At 40.3% G+C, this 18,137-nt stretch overlaps 1 protein-coding gene across 2 annotated transcripts in view; it reads left to right on the forward strand.

Annotated features, from left to right (window-relative positions):
• Cers6 (ceramide synthase 6) overlaps window positions 1-18,137 on the forward strand; it is a 256,454-nt gene that overhangs the window by 208,953 nt on the left and 29,364 nt on the right. For both annotated transcript variants that reach the window (XM_031370514.1, XM_031370515.1), the window contains exons 7-8: window positions 1,755-1,883; window positions 4,658-4,764. In XM_031370514.1, coding sequence (XP_031226374.1) covers window positions 1,755-1,883; window positions 4,658-4,764 — 236 coding nt within the window. The remainder of the gene's footprint in view (window positions 1-1,754; window positions 1,884-4,657; window positions 4,765-18,137) is intronic.

The following is an 18,137-nucleotide window of genomic DNA, read 5'->3' on the forward strand; positions in this document are numbered from 1 at the left end:
GTTCCCAGAACCCATGTCAGATAGTTCATAACTGCTGCTAACTCCAAATCCAAGTGGGTATGGTGACCTCTTCTGGCTTCTGTGCATACTGCACACGTGGGGCAAACATTGACATAAAGCACACACATGAAAACAAAATTAACTAAAAAATAATGGTAGTAGCCAAGAGAAACCAGTAAAAATAGTATCTGTAGTTTCCAACATGGCCTCTGTTCTCACCCTTCCTACTAGAAAACCCGGCATGTCCGGTTCTTCCTTTGGCACCCAGTGAGGATGTTCTAGGCAGAGGGCACTAACAAGGGCACTTACAAGAAACTCATACAATAACCAAAACGAGTCTACCTCTTAATCTGCATTGACGTCCAAAACAAAATACCATATTGGCAGCTGGTAAGCAAGGCAAATTTATTCCTTCCAGTTCTGGAGGCTTGTGAGTCTCAGCTCAAATCACTGATGAGCTTGGCATCCTGTGAGGGCTCATTTCCTGGTTCCTAGATGACACCCTCCAGCTATGTCTTCATGTGTTAGATGGGACAGTGTTGCTCTCATGGGCCTCTCATGTAGAGACACTAATCTTTGTGATGACCTAATGAATTCCCTTCCCCCAACACCTTCTTGGTCATTAGGATTTTAACATGACCTTCAGGGCAAAAAAAGATAAAAGCATTCAAACCATTACATTATGATAAAACTAAATATGTTTTTTATTGGGGTTTATGTAAACAACAGAGACTGGCCATCCTACGAGTCAGGTCTTTTCTGTCTCCTTACTTTAATTGGATATCTCTTCACATATATCTTCCACATGCTTAAAATAATAATAATATTGCTTATATCTGAGCCTGATAGCACAGGCATGTAATCCCAAGTGCTTAAGTTGCTAAGGCAAGAAGATCACTAGTTCAAAGCCAACCTAGAAAACTTAAGTAAAGAACTATCTTAAAGTAAGAAGTAGAAGGAGAGATGGGAATATAGAATGCAAGAGTGTTTCCCTAACACACACAAAGCTCTGGGTTCAGTTCCAGAGGGGGGGTGTACCTGTGTGTGTGTTTGTGTGTGTGGGGGGGGGTGTTTTCAGAAATTGCAAGCACTAAGTGTCAGAGAAATAAGTATGTACTGTTGTCCCAAAGGAGCTTTAAGTTTGTTAGGTTTGTTTTTGTTGTTGTTACTGTAACAAAATGTCTGAGCCAAATCAATTTATAAGAAAAAAGGGTTGATCTATGCTCGTGTTTTCAGAGGTTCTAGTCAGTGGATGATTGACATGTTGTTTCTGGGTCTGTGGCAATGTAGTATATTGAGAAAGGAGAATATAGTGGTATAAGCTACTCATGATACGGCAGAAAATGAGGAACAGGAAAGGGTCCACTTTCCAATGTCTTCCAGAGCATTCTTTCAATAGCCTAACTGTATTCCAGTAGGTTCTGGTAACACCATGACTGGGTCTAAGCCTTTGAGCATGGGCCTCTGTGGGACACTTAAACATGACAAAGCAGTGCTTTTCTTTGTTTGAAGTTGTATGGTGATTCCTTGTGATCTGACTCAATACAGTGTTGAGTAGTAGACTGATCACTTGTATATCTCTCCCTATAAATGGGAAATCCCAATCGGGCAGGAGTTGCATCTTAACCCCCGAAGAACACCAGTGCTGTGGTTGTGGAAACCCTCCCCATGTTCTGACTTAGAGAGTAAATGGATGGGGTGGAATACCACAATGTTGCTGAGTACTTATGGTATCTTGTTTTCCCTTCCTCGAGGACTTCGGCATTATGTTCCTGCACCACCTTGCAACAATTTTCTTAATCACCTTTTCATATGTCAACAACATGGCCCGCGTAGGGACCCTGGTCCTCTGTCTTCACGACTCAGCTGATGCTCTGCTAGAGGTAAACCTTTTCTTATCATCTTGAGGAAGGCAAAATCCAGAACTCCCAGAGTCCCAGACCAGCTGTCCAGTGGTGTAGTTTGTGGTGCTTTGAAGCTACCAGCTGTTGCTTAGTGGGTTAAATTGGCCAAACTGAGACTTTAGATTACCGTGAACCAAAGTGAGCTTTGCTAGCATCATTGGCTAATAGGGAACTGGAAGTTTTAACCAGTCCACATTTGAATGGTTGATTGTTTAACAGAAAAATCAGTTGTTTTAATAGATTTTCTAAGAGTCACACTGATTTATCTGAAAACTTCTTATAACCCAGTTTAGTCTCACAATACAATTAAGCAGTTTGACTTTTGTTACTAGTATACATATTATCCTAGTGGTTTTTAAGAGTGAAGGAAGAGCTGGACGGTGGTGGCGCACGCCTTTAATCCCAGCACTTGGGAGGCAGAGGCAGGCAGATTTCTGAGTTCGAGGCCAGCCTGGTCTACAGAGTGAGTTCCAGGACAGCCAGGGCTACAGAGAAACCCTGTCTCAAAAAAACAAAACAAAACAAGAGTGAAGGAAGAATATAAATTGTAAACTTTATACCAAAGGTATGTAAAGAATTTACTACTTTCAGAGTTGAACTCAATGTTATATGCATAAATAAATCTTTTTACTTTATTCCAAGAAATTTTATAGCTGGTCAGAATTAACCCAAACAAGTACAGAGTCTACATAGAATTAGCTCTTGGAGTCACCCTTTTCTTCCCCCTGCTGTGTCTTGTTTCCATTGCTAAGAAGAATCCTCAGTCATAATCTGTTATTGCAGTCAGAGGCACAGATGCACAAAGTTAATCTTTCATAGGGGCGATAAGTTGAAGTTTGAACTGAATGTAAAACCTCATCAAAAGTTTCATAACCCCTGAAGGTTGTGAAACTAAAGTGGCTGTAAGTCAGAAGGTAGTTTGTGGTCATGACTATTATGAGATTCAAACTGAACTTAATTCAGCATGTTTTTAAAGGGAGAGATTATGTAATAGGCAGGAAGTCCTCTGAAATTCTATTATAATTTGATTGTATCCAGTGTATGCTTAGAAGTGGACATTTATGCTCCAGCCTATGTATAGAAGCCAATCCTAGACCTTGAGCCAGGGTTAATTCCTGTGGAAGTCTCTGGCGTGCAGTTTGGCTAGAGTTGTGATAGAGGAGATAACTTGTTAGATCATCATCCACTTGCTTTCATCCAGGAAAGATAGCTAACCCAAGAATAAAAGTTTGTGGCTTAAAAGCAAAAGGTTTCCATAACCAGGACTCTTTTTGACATGGAAGATAATGCTTGGAAATATCCAGTTAATGAAATCACAAAATAGTGTTTACAGCATACACATCTCTAGCGAACTTGCTGCCACTGCTTATCTATTGCTTCTGATGGATGAGCATCAAAGAAAAGGGGTGCACTGGTGATACCTAGCCAGAAAGGGGCCAAAAGTAATTTTCTTTTGATGTAATTCATGGTGTTACACTTCGAATATTCATGAAATTAAAAGCTCATAATCTTGACTTCACTCAGGTGATGGATATTTCCTCTTAAGACACGTTGCTCCCATAGCTTTGTGCACTGCTGAGCACTGCTAAATGAATGTGAATACCTCTAAGGATGCTATCAACATCTTTTCCAGTAATTAATTTTCCGACACATAGAAAGTAATCTTGTGTTGCAGAAGAGAGCTACAGTTTCCAACAGTGTGTAAGTCCTGTGGACTCTGCATAACTTCAGGAAATGGGGAAGAAAAAGTTCACTACCGGGCTCACCTGCTCATCCCTAGAGTCGCCTTAAGAAGCGACAGTGGAGAAAGCAGTGTGGTTGCCTCCCACCGAAACTGCTGTCATCAGCTATGGAAGTATTTCCTGCAGACATCAGATGATGAGTAAATTCATCTAGGAAATAGGCCTGCAGCCTGCAATAGGGCTAGAAATGCTATGGGAATGGAGTCACTGATACAACATAGTCATGGCACTGTCTTCATCTCAGAGTTTTTTAAGAACAAGCTGGGAATTTATCTTCCCAGTGAACCTCTGTGATTGTTAAAGAAAGCACAGACCCAGCTAGGTATGGTGGCACACACCTTTAAATCCCAGCGCTTGGGAGGCTGAGGCAGGTGAATCTCTGAGTCTGAGGCCAGCATGGTCTACAGAGCAAGTTCCAGGACAGCCAGGACTACACAGAAAAATCCTGTCTCAAAAAGCATACCACCCCCCAAAAAAGGAAGGAAGGAAGGAGGGAGGAAAGGAGGAGGGAAGGAAGGAAGGAAGGAAGGAAGGAAGAAAGGAAGGAAGGAAGGAAAAAAGATGGAAGTACAAACCTCTAAGTAGAAGGGAAGACCAGCGTGGAAAAGCTGTAGCCTGTGGCCTCGGCATTCAGGGTACAATGCAGACTTTTTATATTGCCCTGTTATGTGATTTCCTGTCCTGATATCTCTGGCTCACTAACATCAAAATATAATGCAAGAAAGTTTCTTGTTTGTCCTCTCTTCTCCTAAAATCAGCCATATAATTGAGTTTTTCAGGTTAGTAAATATTTTTATTAACTCTTTGACAGTTGTAGTGTACATATGGTTGATGCTGCATCTCACTAAACTTTTGAGTAATTTATAAATGCCAGTGTGTGGCACATGCCATTTTTCAGTAGCTGGCATTCTTATTCATGTGGTAAGCTATACTTCACTGGGGGCTCATGCATACCGAAGGAAACTTTTCTTATCAGTTTAACTGAACGAGTTGCATTCCTTCCTCTTATAGGCTGCCAAAATGGCAAATTACGCCAAATTTCAGAAAATGTGCGATCTCCTGTTTGTCCTGTTTGCCGTGGTTTTTATCACCACACGGCTGGGCATATTTCCTCTCTGGTGAGTATGTTGATCCTCTTTTTGATAAAGGCAACACCTCCAAGGAAATTGCAGACACTCTCATCCTGAATTATATTCTAAATTCTTCCTGAGAAGGTTAAAGCCCAGAGGAGCAACCGATGGAGCAGCTTGATGGGGCTGGGAAAATACTTTTGATGGCATAGTATTTGTAAGTGTGAGGACCTGAGCTTAGTCCCCATCACCCATAGTAGCACATTCTTGTAATTCCATCAGGAGATGGAAGCAGAAGGGTTCCTGGGGGCTCCCTAGGCTAATTGATGAGTTCCAAACCAGTCAGACATCTTGTCTCAAAGGATATAGTTGGCATTTTTAAAAATGGCACTCTTCACTCAGACATATGCATATATGGGTGCCACCACACACATGAACACACCACACATACAGCACACGATCTCTTCCTTCAGGAGAGTTAAATACTATACTACTATTTTGATGAGATCAGGTGGGCTTAAGGGTGGTATGACTGTGGACATCTTTACTAATACCTTGTACAGCATAGCTCGGTTCTCCTTTAGACACTAGTCTAAGACATGACTTAAGAACCTCTGCCATGGAGGTCTGGGTTAAGAAAGGAAGCGTGGTTCTGTAGCCATAGGCCAGAAGCAGCATTGCCTGGGAACTCAAGAGATACACAGATTCCTGGGCCCTGCGTCAACCTAGTAAATCAGTAAGTATACAGATAAGGCCGGACTATCCATGTCGTCTTAAATCTTCATGGTGGTTATGTGTAACATAAAAGTGTGAAAAACTCTGTCCTAAATAAGTCTCTTCATCAGCTTGTATTTATAGCTAAAGGAGAATGGAGAGTATACCTTTAAAATAACCCTGAAATCCCCTGTAGCTCTTTAGTATCTACATAGCTTGTACCTTGTTAAGAACTAAGAGAAAGGCATAGCAAAATGTTGGCGTCTGACAGACGTTTCTATAGATCTATTGCTGCTTTCCCATTACCTGATTTGGGGAGAATGAAGCCTCCATGTTGCTTTAAATCTACCATTGATATTAGATTTTTTTTCCTTCCATTTTGAAAGAACAGCTTGAATGGAAAGTTTGAGCCATAGGAAGTAGCTAAAGTAGGAACATGAAGACATAGTACTACTTGAAGATGCAATGGTACCCCACAGAAGACTAGCAGCTAGAAAGTTGGGGCCTCTAGGAAGCAGATATATTATTAGTAGTAATGAATTACTGACACACCCACACACAACTTTTCAGCCACAAGGCAGACACATGTGCCTTCTCCTTGAGGTTCACAGCCCTTGGGACACTTAGGTTAGTCATTTTCAAGCAGCAATGTCTTGTGCTGGCAACAGACATTTGCTAAAACCTTACTATAATTGACTATGAATGTAGGTGGAAAAAACACTGAAATAATTTTAAATATGATGAATCTAATTATTTCAGTGTTGAGGGTCTTTCAAAATTATTACCATAACTAGTCCATAAGAATTTAAAGAAGAAATTCAAACAAAATGTAAGGATGATTTCTCAGAATGATAGAAGGCATTTTCAGATTACTAAGAATCTGACTCTTAAAGAAACAGGCATCACTCAACTTTGATTTACTGCTTTCCTTTTAGAGAGAGTTAAGATGGACATATATCTGTCTTTCTTCTCACCAGTTAACATATAAATGCTTTTAAGATTTAGGCATTGGTGAATTTCCAAGAACACAGGTCCACAGAACAAAGAAATCCTGTCCCACTGTCAATGAGAACACTCGTAGGTGCACCTATGCTAGGATGGCATGTTAGCTATTTAGAGAGTTCCTGTGGCTGAGCATGAATGCTTTGCAAAGACCTAGGGGCTCCTGCACCTGTGCCCTATGCTGGCTGCTGCACCTGTGCCCTATACTGTAGCTGAGTTGCGTTTGAAAAGTGACTTATGGAAAACACTTCTATTTCTTGTAATATAATAATTGTATGCTCACTACCATTACAGTTTACAGTTAGTAAAGAGAAATTTTTTCAAATAGATTTAAGAAATCAGGTGTGTGCCTTGATCATGTGTTTGATCCAGCATCGATTGCTACAGTGTTATGGACATTGTTGTTATTTAACCCTTTCATAGAAAGACCAATTTCAAGATTTATGTAAAATACTTGATATAAATACTTGACATTAGGAAATTATTTTAAAACTCCTTTGGAATTAGGAAAGCACTGTTTGAAGCAAGACCTCTCAGGCTATCACCTACAGACTCCTCCCACCTCCCTCTGCTTATGATAAATTCAGCTTTCCAAGTCAGGAGTATTGTTTTTGACATCCACGGGGAGGGTGGGAAGGGGAAAGTGCTTTCTTTTATAAGATGACATCTGGGCCTATTTTATAACTTCTAAGCCAAGGATTCCTAAACTCTCTGTGATATGTATTGTGTGGGAGCATTGCATACACATGCTTCCTGGATGGAGGCACAGTAATTTCATCATTTTCTGGTATCTCCGACTCTTTTCTTTGCTCAGACAAGTGCCTATGGAAAGGAGAATAAGTGTACATACCACTTCAAGAAGATTCGCTCCAGGGCGTGCAGGTTCCTAGTATGTCTTCTGCAGAAGGCATCTGTAATTCGTTCAGCTACTCCTATATGTCGTTTTCCTTCATTTGTTTCCCAGAATTTCTCCTGCCATGATCTTCCAACCTCAGCCTGAGAGATAGCACCACATACCATTTGGCACACCCACCTCACACCATAGCATGAACTTTAAGATGGCTTCCCTGTGGGGGCTGTTGTCCAACTGAACCTCCCTCCCTCCCTCTCCTAAGGCCAAATCATACTGTACATTTTACTTTCCAGTATGGCAAAATCGCATACTCAATTACATAGCCTCCATCTGTCCCTCTCAGAGTTCACCCTGCTGTTTTCTGATAACATACTATCCCAAACATGTCCTATGAATTAAACCCTATGCTGACCCTTTCAGATTTGTGTTATTTCTTCCTACTCACTGAAGACAAATATTGACTACAGAAGGATTTCTTTAGTTAACTCAGTGCCCAACAACTGAGTGTATGTGATTTTCACCACACTGTGTAGACCTCTAAGACCCATTATTTCGGCCTCTTGCTTCTTCATGAGTCTGTATTCAAAGTCCTGTGTAGGTCAGGATGGCTCTGTTGTTGTACATATGGAAACAAGACTACAGAGAACGCGAAGGTAGGGATGGTGATGTAATCCCAACCCTCTGAGAGATACACGGGAGGACTCAAGTTCAGAGCCAGCCTGCTTGGTTTGGAGCAACAGAAACTTGGTCTCAAAAGAAAAGAGGAGAGACATGAAGGAGGAAAGAGAAATAAGCTGGGTGGGCACATGGCTTAGTGGTAGAGTGTTAGCAGAGCAGACATGAGGCCCAAAGTTCAAACCCACTACTTACAGGAAAAGAAAAGACAAAAAGAGGATAAAAGGAAACTAACCCCAAAGCTAGATTTTAGGAGACCATGCCAATCTCATATGTCTGTTGTTCTCTCTCATCTTTTTATAGAAGTACAAACTTTTAACTCAAAAGTCTTGCCAAGTTTATGCATTTGGTGAGGATTTACTAGACAACCAGGATGAGCTACATACTGAACCTTGAATTAGATAGGGGGTTTTCCTCAGGCACTTGCAGTTTTAAATTCCAACAGGTCCTGTCAGTATTCTGTTTTATAGTTTGAAAGAGGAAACTACAGGTTATGAGTTACTTTTCTAAGCATTTGGGGAATATCGGTAATATAAATGTTTCATATTTAAATCATCTTACTGTAGGCTCTGTTGGCTAAATAATGTATCAGGCAGCATATATCTGAAAAAAATGCTATATGATTTTTTTTATAGAAAATAAGAGACAGTTTATTCTGAAGCTGAATGTGAGTTGCTGTGGCCCAGGACCAGACTCCGATTATCCCCCTAATCTATGTTGTAACATGGTAACCATTTCATGAAGTTTTTAACCATAGCAGAACAGAGAAAATTATAAATTGAGACTCTTGGAAAATACAGTAGTGGAACTATGTGGAAGCAAATTACAGCATGTGTGTCTGTTACAGGCATCAGATGGCTAGCTGGTAACAACCATGGCTTTTTGTTTGCCACTCGGTATTTAAAGAGTTGCATATACTGAAGGACTGTGCTAGCTAAATAAAATGGTATGTTAAGGTATGCCAGACTGTTAGTATTTTTCCGCTCTTCACTCATCTGTCATACATCTCTAGAGCACCATGATATGGTCTTCATAGGAATTTTATAATTTCTAGTTGCTATATTTAAAAGTGAAATCCATTAAAATGGCTCATTTATTTAACTCAGCTTGTTCAAAATAATACCATTTCATACATCAATATGTTAAATTAGTCAACCTTACAAATAAAATGAGATATTTGCATTCTTTTACACTACACGTTTGAAAGCTAATACTTCACATTGCTGTTCACTTCAGTCTAGCTGCATACCGAGTGCTCATCCACTGTGTGCAGCTAGCATACTGGATAGGACGGTGCTTGAAAAGGCTTCTACCATAGCCTTTGATAGTATATTCTACATGTTTCCTGATGTCTGGTATCATTGTTAATAGTAACTCTACTGGTTGCAACTACTCACATGATTCACATAATAAAGTAGTTAGTAAGGACATTTAAACCAGAGTGTGGGCTCCAGTCCCCACCCCATGTGGCTGAATTTCCATCATTGCTGAGCGTTCACATCTTAAACAAGATGAATGAAGACCCCTGTCTTATCGCGTGGATGGGTTAATTTATCTAGTGCTCCTTCTGAGGCTTTATTGCAGTCACTTAGGGCTATACAGTCCCCCTCTTAGTGTGGCTTTTAGTGTGTCTCAGAGGCTTCATTCTGACATGTTCTCATTTTACATTTTGTTCTAGGAGTGTGTTGCTCTCTTCTTTGACCTGTTTGCCATTCAGTAGTGAATTCTTTAATCTCTGTGAGTTTATATACTTAGTAGAGATTAGTTTGCTGTCAGCTTTGTTTTATTACACGATGGTCAGATGGAATACATGAGGTTATTACAATTCTTATGTTTTCATAAGGTTAGTTTTGTGTCCCTGCATGTGGTCTATTGTAGAGATGCTTCTGTGATCCACTGCATAGACTGTAGTCACTGGTGCTTGGATGGAGCATTCTGAAAAAGCTATTAGATCTATTGGATGTAAAATGTCAGTAAGTCTCAGGTTTCTCTGCTTATGTTTTGCACAGATGGCCTATTTATTGGAGAAAGTGGGGTACTGAAATTATCTTCTACTAGTTGGTTTTTGTTAATCTCTGTCTTAATACCATTTGTATGCTATTTATGAAATTTTGTGTGGCACTGTATGATGCATATATGTTTCATACAAAATTTTTTAAACATACTTATTTTATGTATGTGAGTATATAGTCGCTCTCTTCAGACACATCAGAAGAGGGCATCAGATCCATTACAGATGGTTGTGAGCCATCATATGATTGCTGGGAACTGGACTCAAAGAGCAATCATTGCTCTTAACTGCTGAGCCATCTTTCCAGCCCCTCATATAATTTATTTTGATCATATTCTTTCTCCTTCCCCAAATCCTCCCTACCTCCTTCCCCACCCATCTTAACATGTTCTCTCTTGTGTGTGCTTGCTTGCTCTCATGCATGTGTTCCCCACCCCATGTGTGTGTGTGTGTGTGTGTGTGTGTGTGTGTATCTGTCTGTCTGAAAAATGAAAATCAAAACACAAAAGAGTTAGACAAAACACCAAAAGAAAACAACACAAAATGTGTACAGAAATACCCATTGGGTTATTTTTGTGTTACTCTACCCAGCTGTATGGTTGATATATCCAGCAACACTCCATTGGAAGAAAACACGTTTTTTTCTTTCTCGCTAAGTATCAATTGCAAATAGTGTTTTGTGTAGGGATGGGACTTTGTGCTCATTTCCCTGTCTCAGCGCTGGTGTTTTGTCTGATTTGAGCCTATGAAGGTAGGTCCTGTGTGTGCTGTCACAGTCTTTGTGAGTTCATGTGTGCATCGGTGCTGTTGGGGTCTGGAGGATGCTGTTTCCTTGGAGTCGTCCACCACCTGTGGCTCTTCAAATATTTCCACTTCCTCTTGCACGTAGATCACTAAGACTTAAAGTGAAGGGTTGATAAAGACATCTCATTTAGGGTGAGTGCTCCAAAGTCTCTCCCAAAACTATGTGCATTGTCCACTTCTGGGCTGGGTCTCTGTTGCAAGAAGCAGCTTCTCAGACGAGAGTTGAACAATGCACTGACCTTTTGGTATTTTATTGCTATGTTTCTTTCACAGAATAACAGTAGTAGGTTTTCCTAGGGCACACAACTTACCTAGTCCCGGGTTCTTAGCTACTTTAGCAATGTCAGAAACAGGTTCCATCTCATGGAATGTGGACTTTAAATGCAGTTTTTAAACTGTGACTGGTTACTGTCATTCCATTTGTGCCGCTATTGTACCAGTATAAGATGACCTTCCTGTAGACCACAGGTAAGATTTTCTTTATCCGTTAGAGTTGAGGCCATTAGTATTTAGAGTTATTATTGAAAGGTATGTATAGATTACAGTCATTTTAATGTTTTTTAAACTGGTTTGTTTTTTTAGTTGTGTGTTGGGGTTTTCTTTGATTGTTTTGGGTTTTTTGTTTGTTTGATTGGTTGGTTTTTGTTTGTTTGTTTGGTTGGTTGGTTTTTGTTTGTTTGTTTGCTTTTTCATTTAACTATAGCTTCATTTGGTTCTTTCTGGAGTCTCTTGGCTGGGCTTGTTTGCTCTTTACTTTTGCTTCCAGTGTTCCTTTCATGTCTCCTTATTGCCTGTGCAGCACCATTTCACATTTCTTTCCAGCAATACAAGAAGGTTCTCCCTTCTCTACAACCTTTACCAAGATTTGCTGTCTAGCATTCTTATTATAGTCATTCTGAAGGGGATGAAGTGGCATCCTGGTACGACTTTGATTTCCTTCCACATTTTTTTTTTTTTTTTTTTTTTTTTTTTTTGGTTTTTCGAGACAGGATTTCTCTGTATAGCTCTGGCTGTCCTGGAACTCACTGTGTAGACCAGGCTGGCCTCAAACTCAGAAATCCGGTGCCTCCCAAGTGCTGGGATTAAAGGTGTGTGCCACCACTGCCCGGCCCTTCCACATCTTTTATTCACTTTTAGCTGGGTTGTCTTTCTGTCATGGTGGAAGTGGTTATGTTACACTAGCCACACCATTCCTTAATGGGCTCTTGCTTCTACTATGATGTCATTGTCATGTCAGTGGAACCAAATATTTTTTGTCACTGTCCTCATTTCCTGCCCTATACTTAACTGACTTGACTTCATTCCTCCCTTTTGGAGTCTTTATTCTATTTTATCCAAAATGACTCATCTGTCCTATCAGAGAACTGTATAACCTAATGAATGAAGAATGACGGATGCATTACTATGCCCTGTCCTCCTCTCTCAGAACTGAGGTGCTGTCCAAGGAACTGGTGATGATGTCTGTTCAGGGGATATCTGGGCCACATTCCAGCCCCACCCTACACAGGGCAGGAGAAGGGTTCTGTCCACATGGTGCCTTCCTGGTGACATCATTGTCTGCTGTTGTTTCACTGTAGACGGCCCCTTGTCTTGCTGTTCCCAGAACATGACACACTCCCAAAAGTGAAACTTTTATATCCACTGTGTACAACCTTTGGCCCTGCCCACCGGCCAGTGTGCTTTGGACTGGGGGGTGGGGGAGAGGGGTGAGGGGTTCAGTATTAAAGTGACACCGTTCCTCCTCACTGTCTCCATAGAGCACACAGTCCCACTCGAGCAGCCCATAGAGGGACTTTTATTTTTTCCAATCTGCAAGATGGAGAGATGAGAACAATCTAATTTAACAAGCGACTGTAACTGTCAGATAATTTAGCCACTGCATGGATAATTAATAGGGAGAACCTGTAAAAGCAGTGCCCTTCATGTCTCCCCTGCAGTGTTTACTCCCGAGCTTTCTGTGCTTCTAGCCCTGATTCCTGTTCTACACCACAGACCAGTGTCTAGTTCACAACAACCAACAACAGGAAAAAACCCTACACCCCTCCTTCCTAGAGTCATCAAGATGAACATTATGAATTCTTTTAGTCCCTTCTTCCATAGCTTTCAAGCTTTTCTTCTCTGGTTCTGAATTGTATTGTGTCAGCTCTATGAAAGGTATGTCAGCTTTTCAGAGTGTAAGTTTCCATAGTATTTAAATTAGTGAGACATCATTATTTCAAAGTAATAGTCTTGGGGAGATAGCACAGGATGACACTGAAATGATCTTGATCAGTTGTCATGAATTTCTTCAGTTAGACAGCTCATGGACTCTGCTAATAATATTCTAGCTTACAATTTTGTGGACATAAAACCCTGGAGTTGTAAGATCATAATATGAGCATCCAGGAGGCCAGAATAATTGGCCTTCATTTTCCATTCTCAGTAACAAATTGGCTCTGTAATGCTTCTCGTGGTTGTGACTAAGCATAAAGATGGAAGAACTATACAAGTGCTTTGTACTTCACTGATTTTATCAAACCATTTATGGAATGGTTCAGGATTGATCATGTAGGTTTTACTTTCTAATACATTCATGAATTGTTTGATTCCCCCTTTATTAAATGGCATCTACAACTTAGGAACCTCCAAGATTATTACAGTTAGAAAGACTATTTTTATCTCTTCCAAGTACATGCTTATGACATTATATATAATCAGGACCAAATCTAAACAAGTCCAATAATTATGTACTGTGAAAGATTCCACATTGCAATAAGTATTCCAACACCCCAAAGTAAATACCAAATACTTGCTGTACTACTAGCATCAAACTAATAATCACCAATGGTCCAGATAACAAATGTTCATTATCCGAATAACAATATGAACTAACTAGTACCCTCAGAGCTCCCAGGGACTAAACCACCAACCAAAGTGTTCACATGGTGGGACTAATTGCTCCAGCAGCATATGTATAGTAGAGGATGGCCAAGTCGGTCATCAGTGGGAGGAGAGGCCCTTGGCCCTGTGAAGGTTCTATGCCCCAGTGTAGGGGAATGCCAGGGCCAGTAAGCAGGAGAGGGTGGGGTGGCAAGCAGGGGTGGGGGGAGGGAACAGGGGGTTGTTCTTGTTAGTTTTTGGTTTTGGGGTTTTTTGGAGGGAAAACTGGGAAAGGAGATATCGTATGATATGTAAATAAAGAAAATATCTAATAAAATAAAAAAATATAAAAAATTAAAAAACATTTTCATTATGATAGAATCATCATTCAAAAATAGCTATTAGTTTAATAGTGCCTCTTTGATAAAGTTTAGTAAATTATGTCTGCTTGTGTTCCTTTGTCTCAAAAATATGTGTATTCTAGTATTGTAGTTGGACACTCACTAATTTGATGCCTTTTAGGCTAAGCCCACCCATCATTAGAAGCTATAACCCTTTCTGTTGATCCCCCTTTTTCCTGCACTCTCTTTGTGGGTAACCCATCAAGTAACTACCACTTCCCAGGTTTTACTAAGCTGTAATCTCATTTGACATGGCATAGGCTGTGCTCAGTCTCATGACAGCACCTGTTATAATGTCTTGCTCAGAAGGACATTTTAATTCTAAATGATTTCACAACTCTCTGCTTAGTTGATCTCCCTGATCTTTGTGGCATTCATGCATACAGAGAAACTTGAATTATTTCACCAGTGATTCACCTAAGCTCCCTGGCTCTGATCTCCTAATACCAGTTCAGCCAACCTTACTAATTTGCTTTTTATTTTTCTTTCTGCAATAGAATACTGTCTTCTTTAAGGCCACTGAGGAAGACATACCTTTTGAGTACTTGACAAATAAAATGTCATTTAAAGGTAGTTTCCTGTCATTCTGCCTCAGCCATCAAGTCATATTACAAAACAGTATCACCATCTACCCATGAATTAGAATCAAGTAGCACAAAAGGGAGATCCAGAAGGACTCTGAAAGGACAGTGATGTGGTGCAGCTAAAAACCTTGAGTTGTATTCCTCCCACTTGTGTGTCAGAAGGTATAAGGATTCTGTGTGTCTTTCGCTTCAGTAGTTAGTGAGTGCCTGTTTCATCAGAAAAACTAAAGAGTGACTGAAATGTTGTTTCTGGTGGTGCTTCATAAAGATATCATCTAAATAGGAAGCATTTTCAATGTTGTTGCTATTAAGATGGAAAGTCCCATTATTGCCAAGCAATAATATGCCAACTTGGTATGTTTGTAGTACTTGATTTCCTCTATATCTAATGAACCACAAGCGCCTTTGAAATAAACGCCTGAAACACTTTCTCAAGTCCTAATAGCCACACTGTCTTGTTTCAATCACATCTTCTCTCGGAACTCAGTAAGTGCAGAGTACTGAACCCAGATCCCAAGTGACCTAACTCAAGATGACACCAGAAATCACTATTGCTGTGCGCAGACTCTCACAAAGTCAGCAGGTGTGTGGTAGGCGGCTTCTTTCCTCATTCACTCTCAGATTTGTGTTCATTATTCAGCCAAGGATGGGCCTGCAGTGCTGCCAGGACCTCTGCCTGGCCTGGATGAGGTGTCTATCCCTCTGTACATCCCAGATAGCAAACCCTCAGTTCTAGGAAAATGCACATCATCGTGCACCCAGAGGATCAGTGCCGCAGAAATGTTTGCCTTCAAAGGCTGCTGCTTCCTGTTGGTGTCTCGCCATTTTCTTTTATAAGATTTGAAACTCATCCAAACGCAGAGTGGCATAGAAGACTTTTCTTTGAGTCATTTCTGAAAATCTGTCTTCCAAAGGAGCATGGCTTACATGCTTTTCTGAATAGCTGATAAGAAGCAGATTAGTCTCGGTTCACAAATTTGGAAATGCTTATCCTCTCTCTCCTGAAAGCCCTTGATAACTGTGCTCTCAAATTTGTATTGGTGTTGTTCTGTGTTCAATGGATCAGAAAGATACGGGTGAAGCCTAGAAATGCTTTGGTAGGTAGGTAACTTGGCATGCTTTTTAATAACATTCATGTCTGAGAGTGCCTTCTCCAGAGGAGTTGGTTGGACACAAATGCTCTGTGCTGAGAGACTTGTCTCGTTGACTGAGAACCTACCTGTCTCATTGCGATTTCAATTTACTCCCACAACTTAAACCCAAGAATCTGCAACCTCAGCTTGTAGGACAAGTCGGCAGACAGCCCATTTTTATAAATAAAGTTTTGTTGGCACATAGCCTTGCCCATCTGTCTCGTGTTGTCTGTGACTGCTTGCTGTGGCTGGGTCACTATTGAGTAGTTAGGAGTGATCACCAGCACAGCACAGCACGGCATACTTATCATCTGGTCCTTTGAGGAAGACTCTGGCCAGCTCTTTGACTTGGTTGGCCATTAAGAGTTTGACTTGGAATCAAAGTAGGAGTTCAGAAATCCAGTAAGACAAGATGGTTGGGGGAGTGACACACTAGATGCATTTAGCCTTCAGATACTCTCTGTCGAGTTGGTATCTACCTTCAGCAGAAACAGATGTGGGTGCTATTCTTAATATGTGGCAGCACCAAGGGAAGGTATACTCTGCAGTCCTGTAGTGACTTTTGTCAACAGGACAGTGTATTTTACAACATTCCCAACACAGAATTGATGACCCAAGTGTTCCCTTCTTCCATCCTTCCCAGGCACTTAGCTTAGTGGCAGGTTCCCAACCTCAAATCTGTTACCACTTGCAGACCTTTCAGCACAGCTTGCATCAACCCAACCTACCTGTCTTAATTCTTCCTTTGAATGAACAGGCTATAAACTCACCCTTAATTCTCACACTCCTGTGTCTTCTGCATCTTCATGTCCTCCATAGTCCTGACTGATACCTCAACATAAATTTGTCATGAAATGAGTGAATATTTAATAGGATTTGTTGGTGGGCAACACATTGTGTTGTGATATCTAAGTTATGATAATAATTGTAAGGAAATATTTTGGGTAGAACTCACTGAAATATTCATTAAAACTTGTCTAAAAGGACTGAGAAGCAAGCCCAGAGAAATGGTATTGACAACATTCCATTTGTTAGAGCCCATGGAATAGTCTTATGAGACAGTCCCAAATGTTTTAAGATTCTAAGCAGTTAAGAGGTACTGTCTTAACTAAGAGTTTTAGATTATCTTTTTAATTGAAGTACAGTGAACAATAGTTAACGAAATAGAATTTCTATTAATAAATGTAATTTTGCTGCCTAGCAGTGGATATTAGTCAAATAATATGAACTGTGAGAGTGTTTATCAATATAACATGTAGGAAGTGCTGTAGGAAGTGTTTATCAATATAACATGTAGGGTCACTCCTATTTCATTGTGATCTGTCACCTACCACACCTTATAGAAGCTGTCATCAAAAGTGTTGAAAGGGCCGACAGAATGGCTCAGCAGGTAAAAGTGCAGATTACGCAGGCCTAGTGACCTTAGTTTGACCTCTAGAACCCCCATAAATGTTTAAAGCAGTAGTTCTCAACTAGGGAGTTGTAACACCTTTGAGAAGTCAAGTGACCTCTTTCGCAGGGGTTACCTAAGAAAGATCATCAGAAAACACAGATATTTGCATTAAGATCCATACAGTAACAAAACTAGTTATGAAGTCGCAATAAAAATAATTTCATGGTTAGGGGTTACCACGATATGAGGAGTTATATTAAAGGATCGCAGCATTAGGAAGGTTGAGAACCACTGATTTAAAGAGAGAACAGATTTCACAGACTATTCTCTGGCCTTCACACATGCCTTGGCACACACAGCCACACATTAACACCACACACACATACACACACTAATAATAATGATGATAATATTTTTAATTAGCATTAACCATCAAATAGTAAAATATTTTAAGTGATTTTATTATTAAGCATTTTAACCAAATGAACAAGACAAAAATAGAGCTACTTGCTGCATTAATTAATGTATTTCCATTAGTTGAGATTTTTAGCTCACCAAGTTTTCCTCATCTTTGGTAGAAACGGAAGGATGTTTTGTATCTCGTGTGCTACTGTACCCTGTGGTAAAGCAAAGGGCATTTTAAGTTGACAAAAAGGTACCTTTTGAACTTGTCCTACTCCATCGATGTAGGGGGTATGTGAAGCTTCAAAAACTTCTCTGTGTAGAAGGCCTTGAAATTACCACGGTTCCTGGAAAACTGCATTACATTATGATCACAATTTGCAAAGTCAGTGCTTTTCGAAAAGGGTCAGCACCCTTCTCTTTGCATTAAGCTTACAATCACTCCCAAAAATAGGTTAAATCTACTGTGAGAAAGGAACAGAGGAAACCAAGCTTAGGTGGCTAAGTAGTGAGTTATTCACGGGCTTCATCCCTCCCCTTCTCTTCCTGACGGTATGATCGCCTGTTTCTTCTAATTTAAACTTTGAGAA

Source organism: Mastomys coucha, unplaced genomic scaffold (assembly GCF_008632895.1).
Source record: "Mastomys coucha isolate ucsf_1 unplaced genomic scaffold, UCSF_Mcou_1 pScaffold15, whole genome shotgun sequence".
In the NCBI taxonomy this organism is placed as follows: domain Eukaryota; kingdom Metazoa; phylum Chordata; class Mammalia; order Rodentia; family Muridae; genus Mastomys; species Mastomys coucha.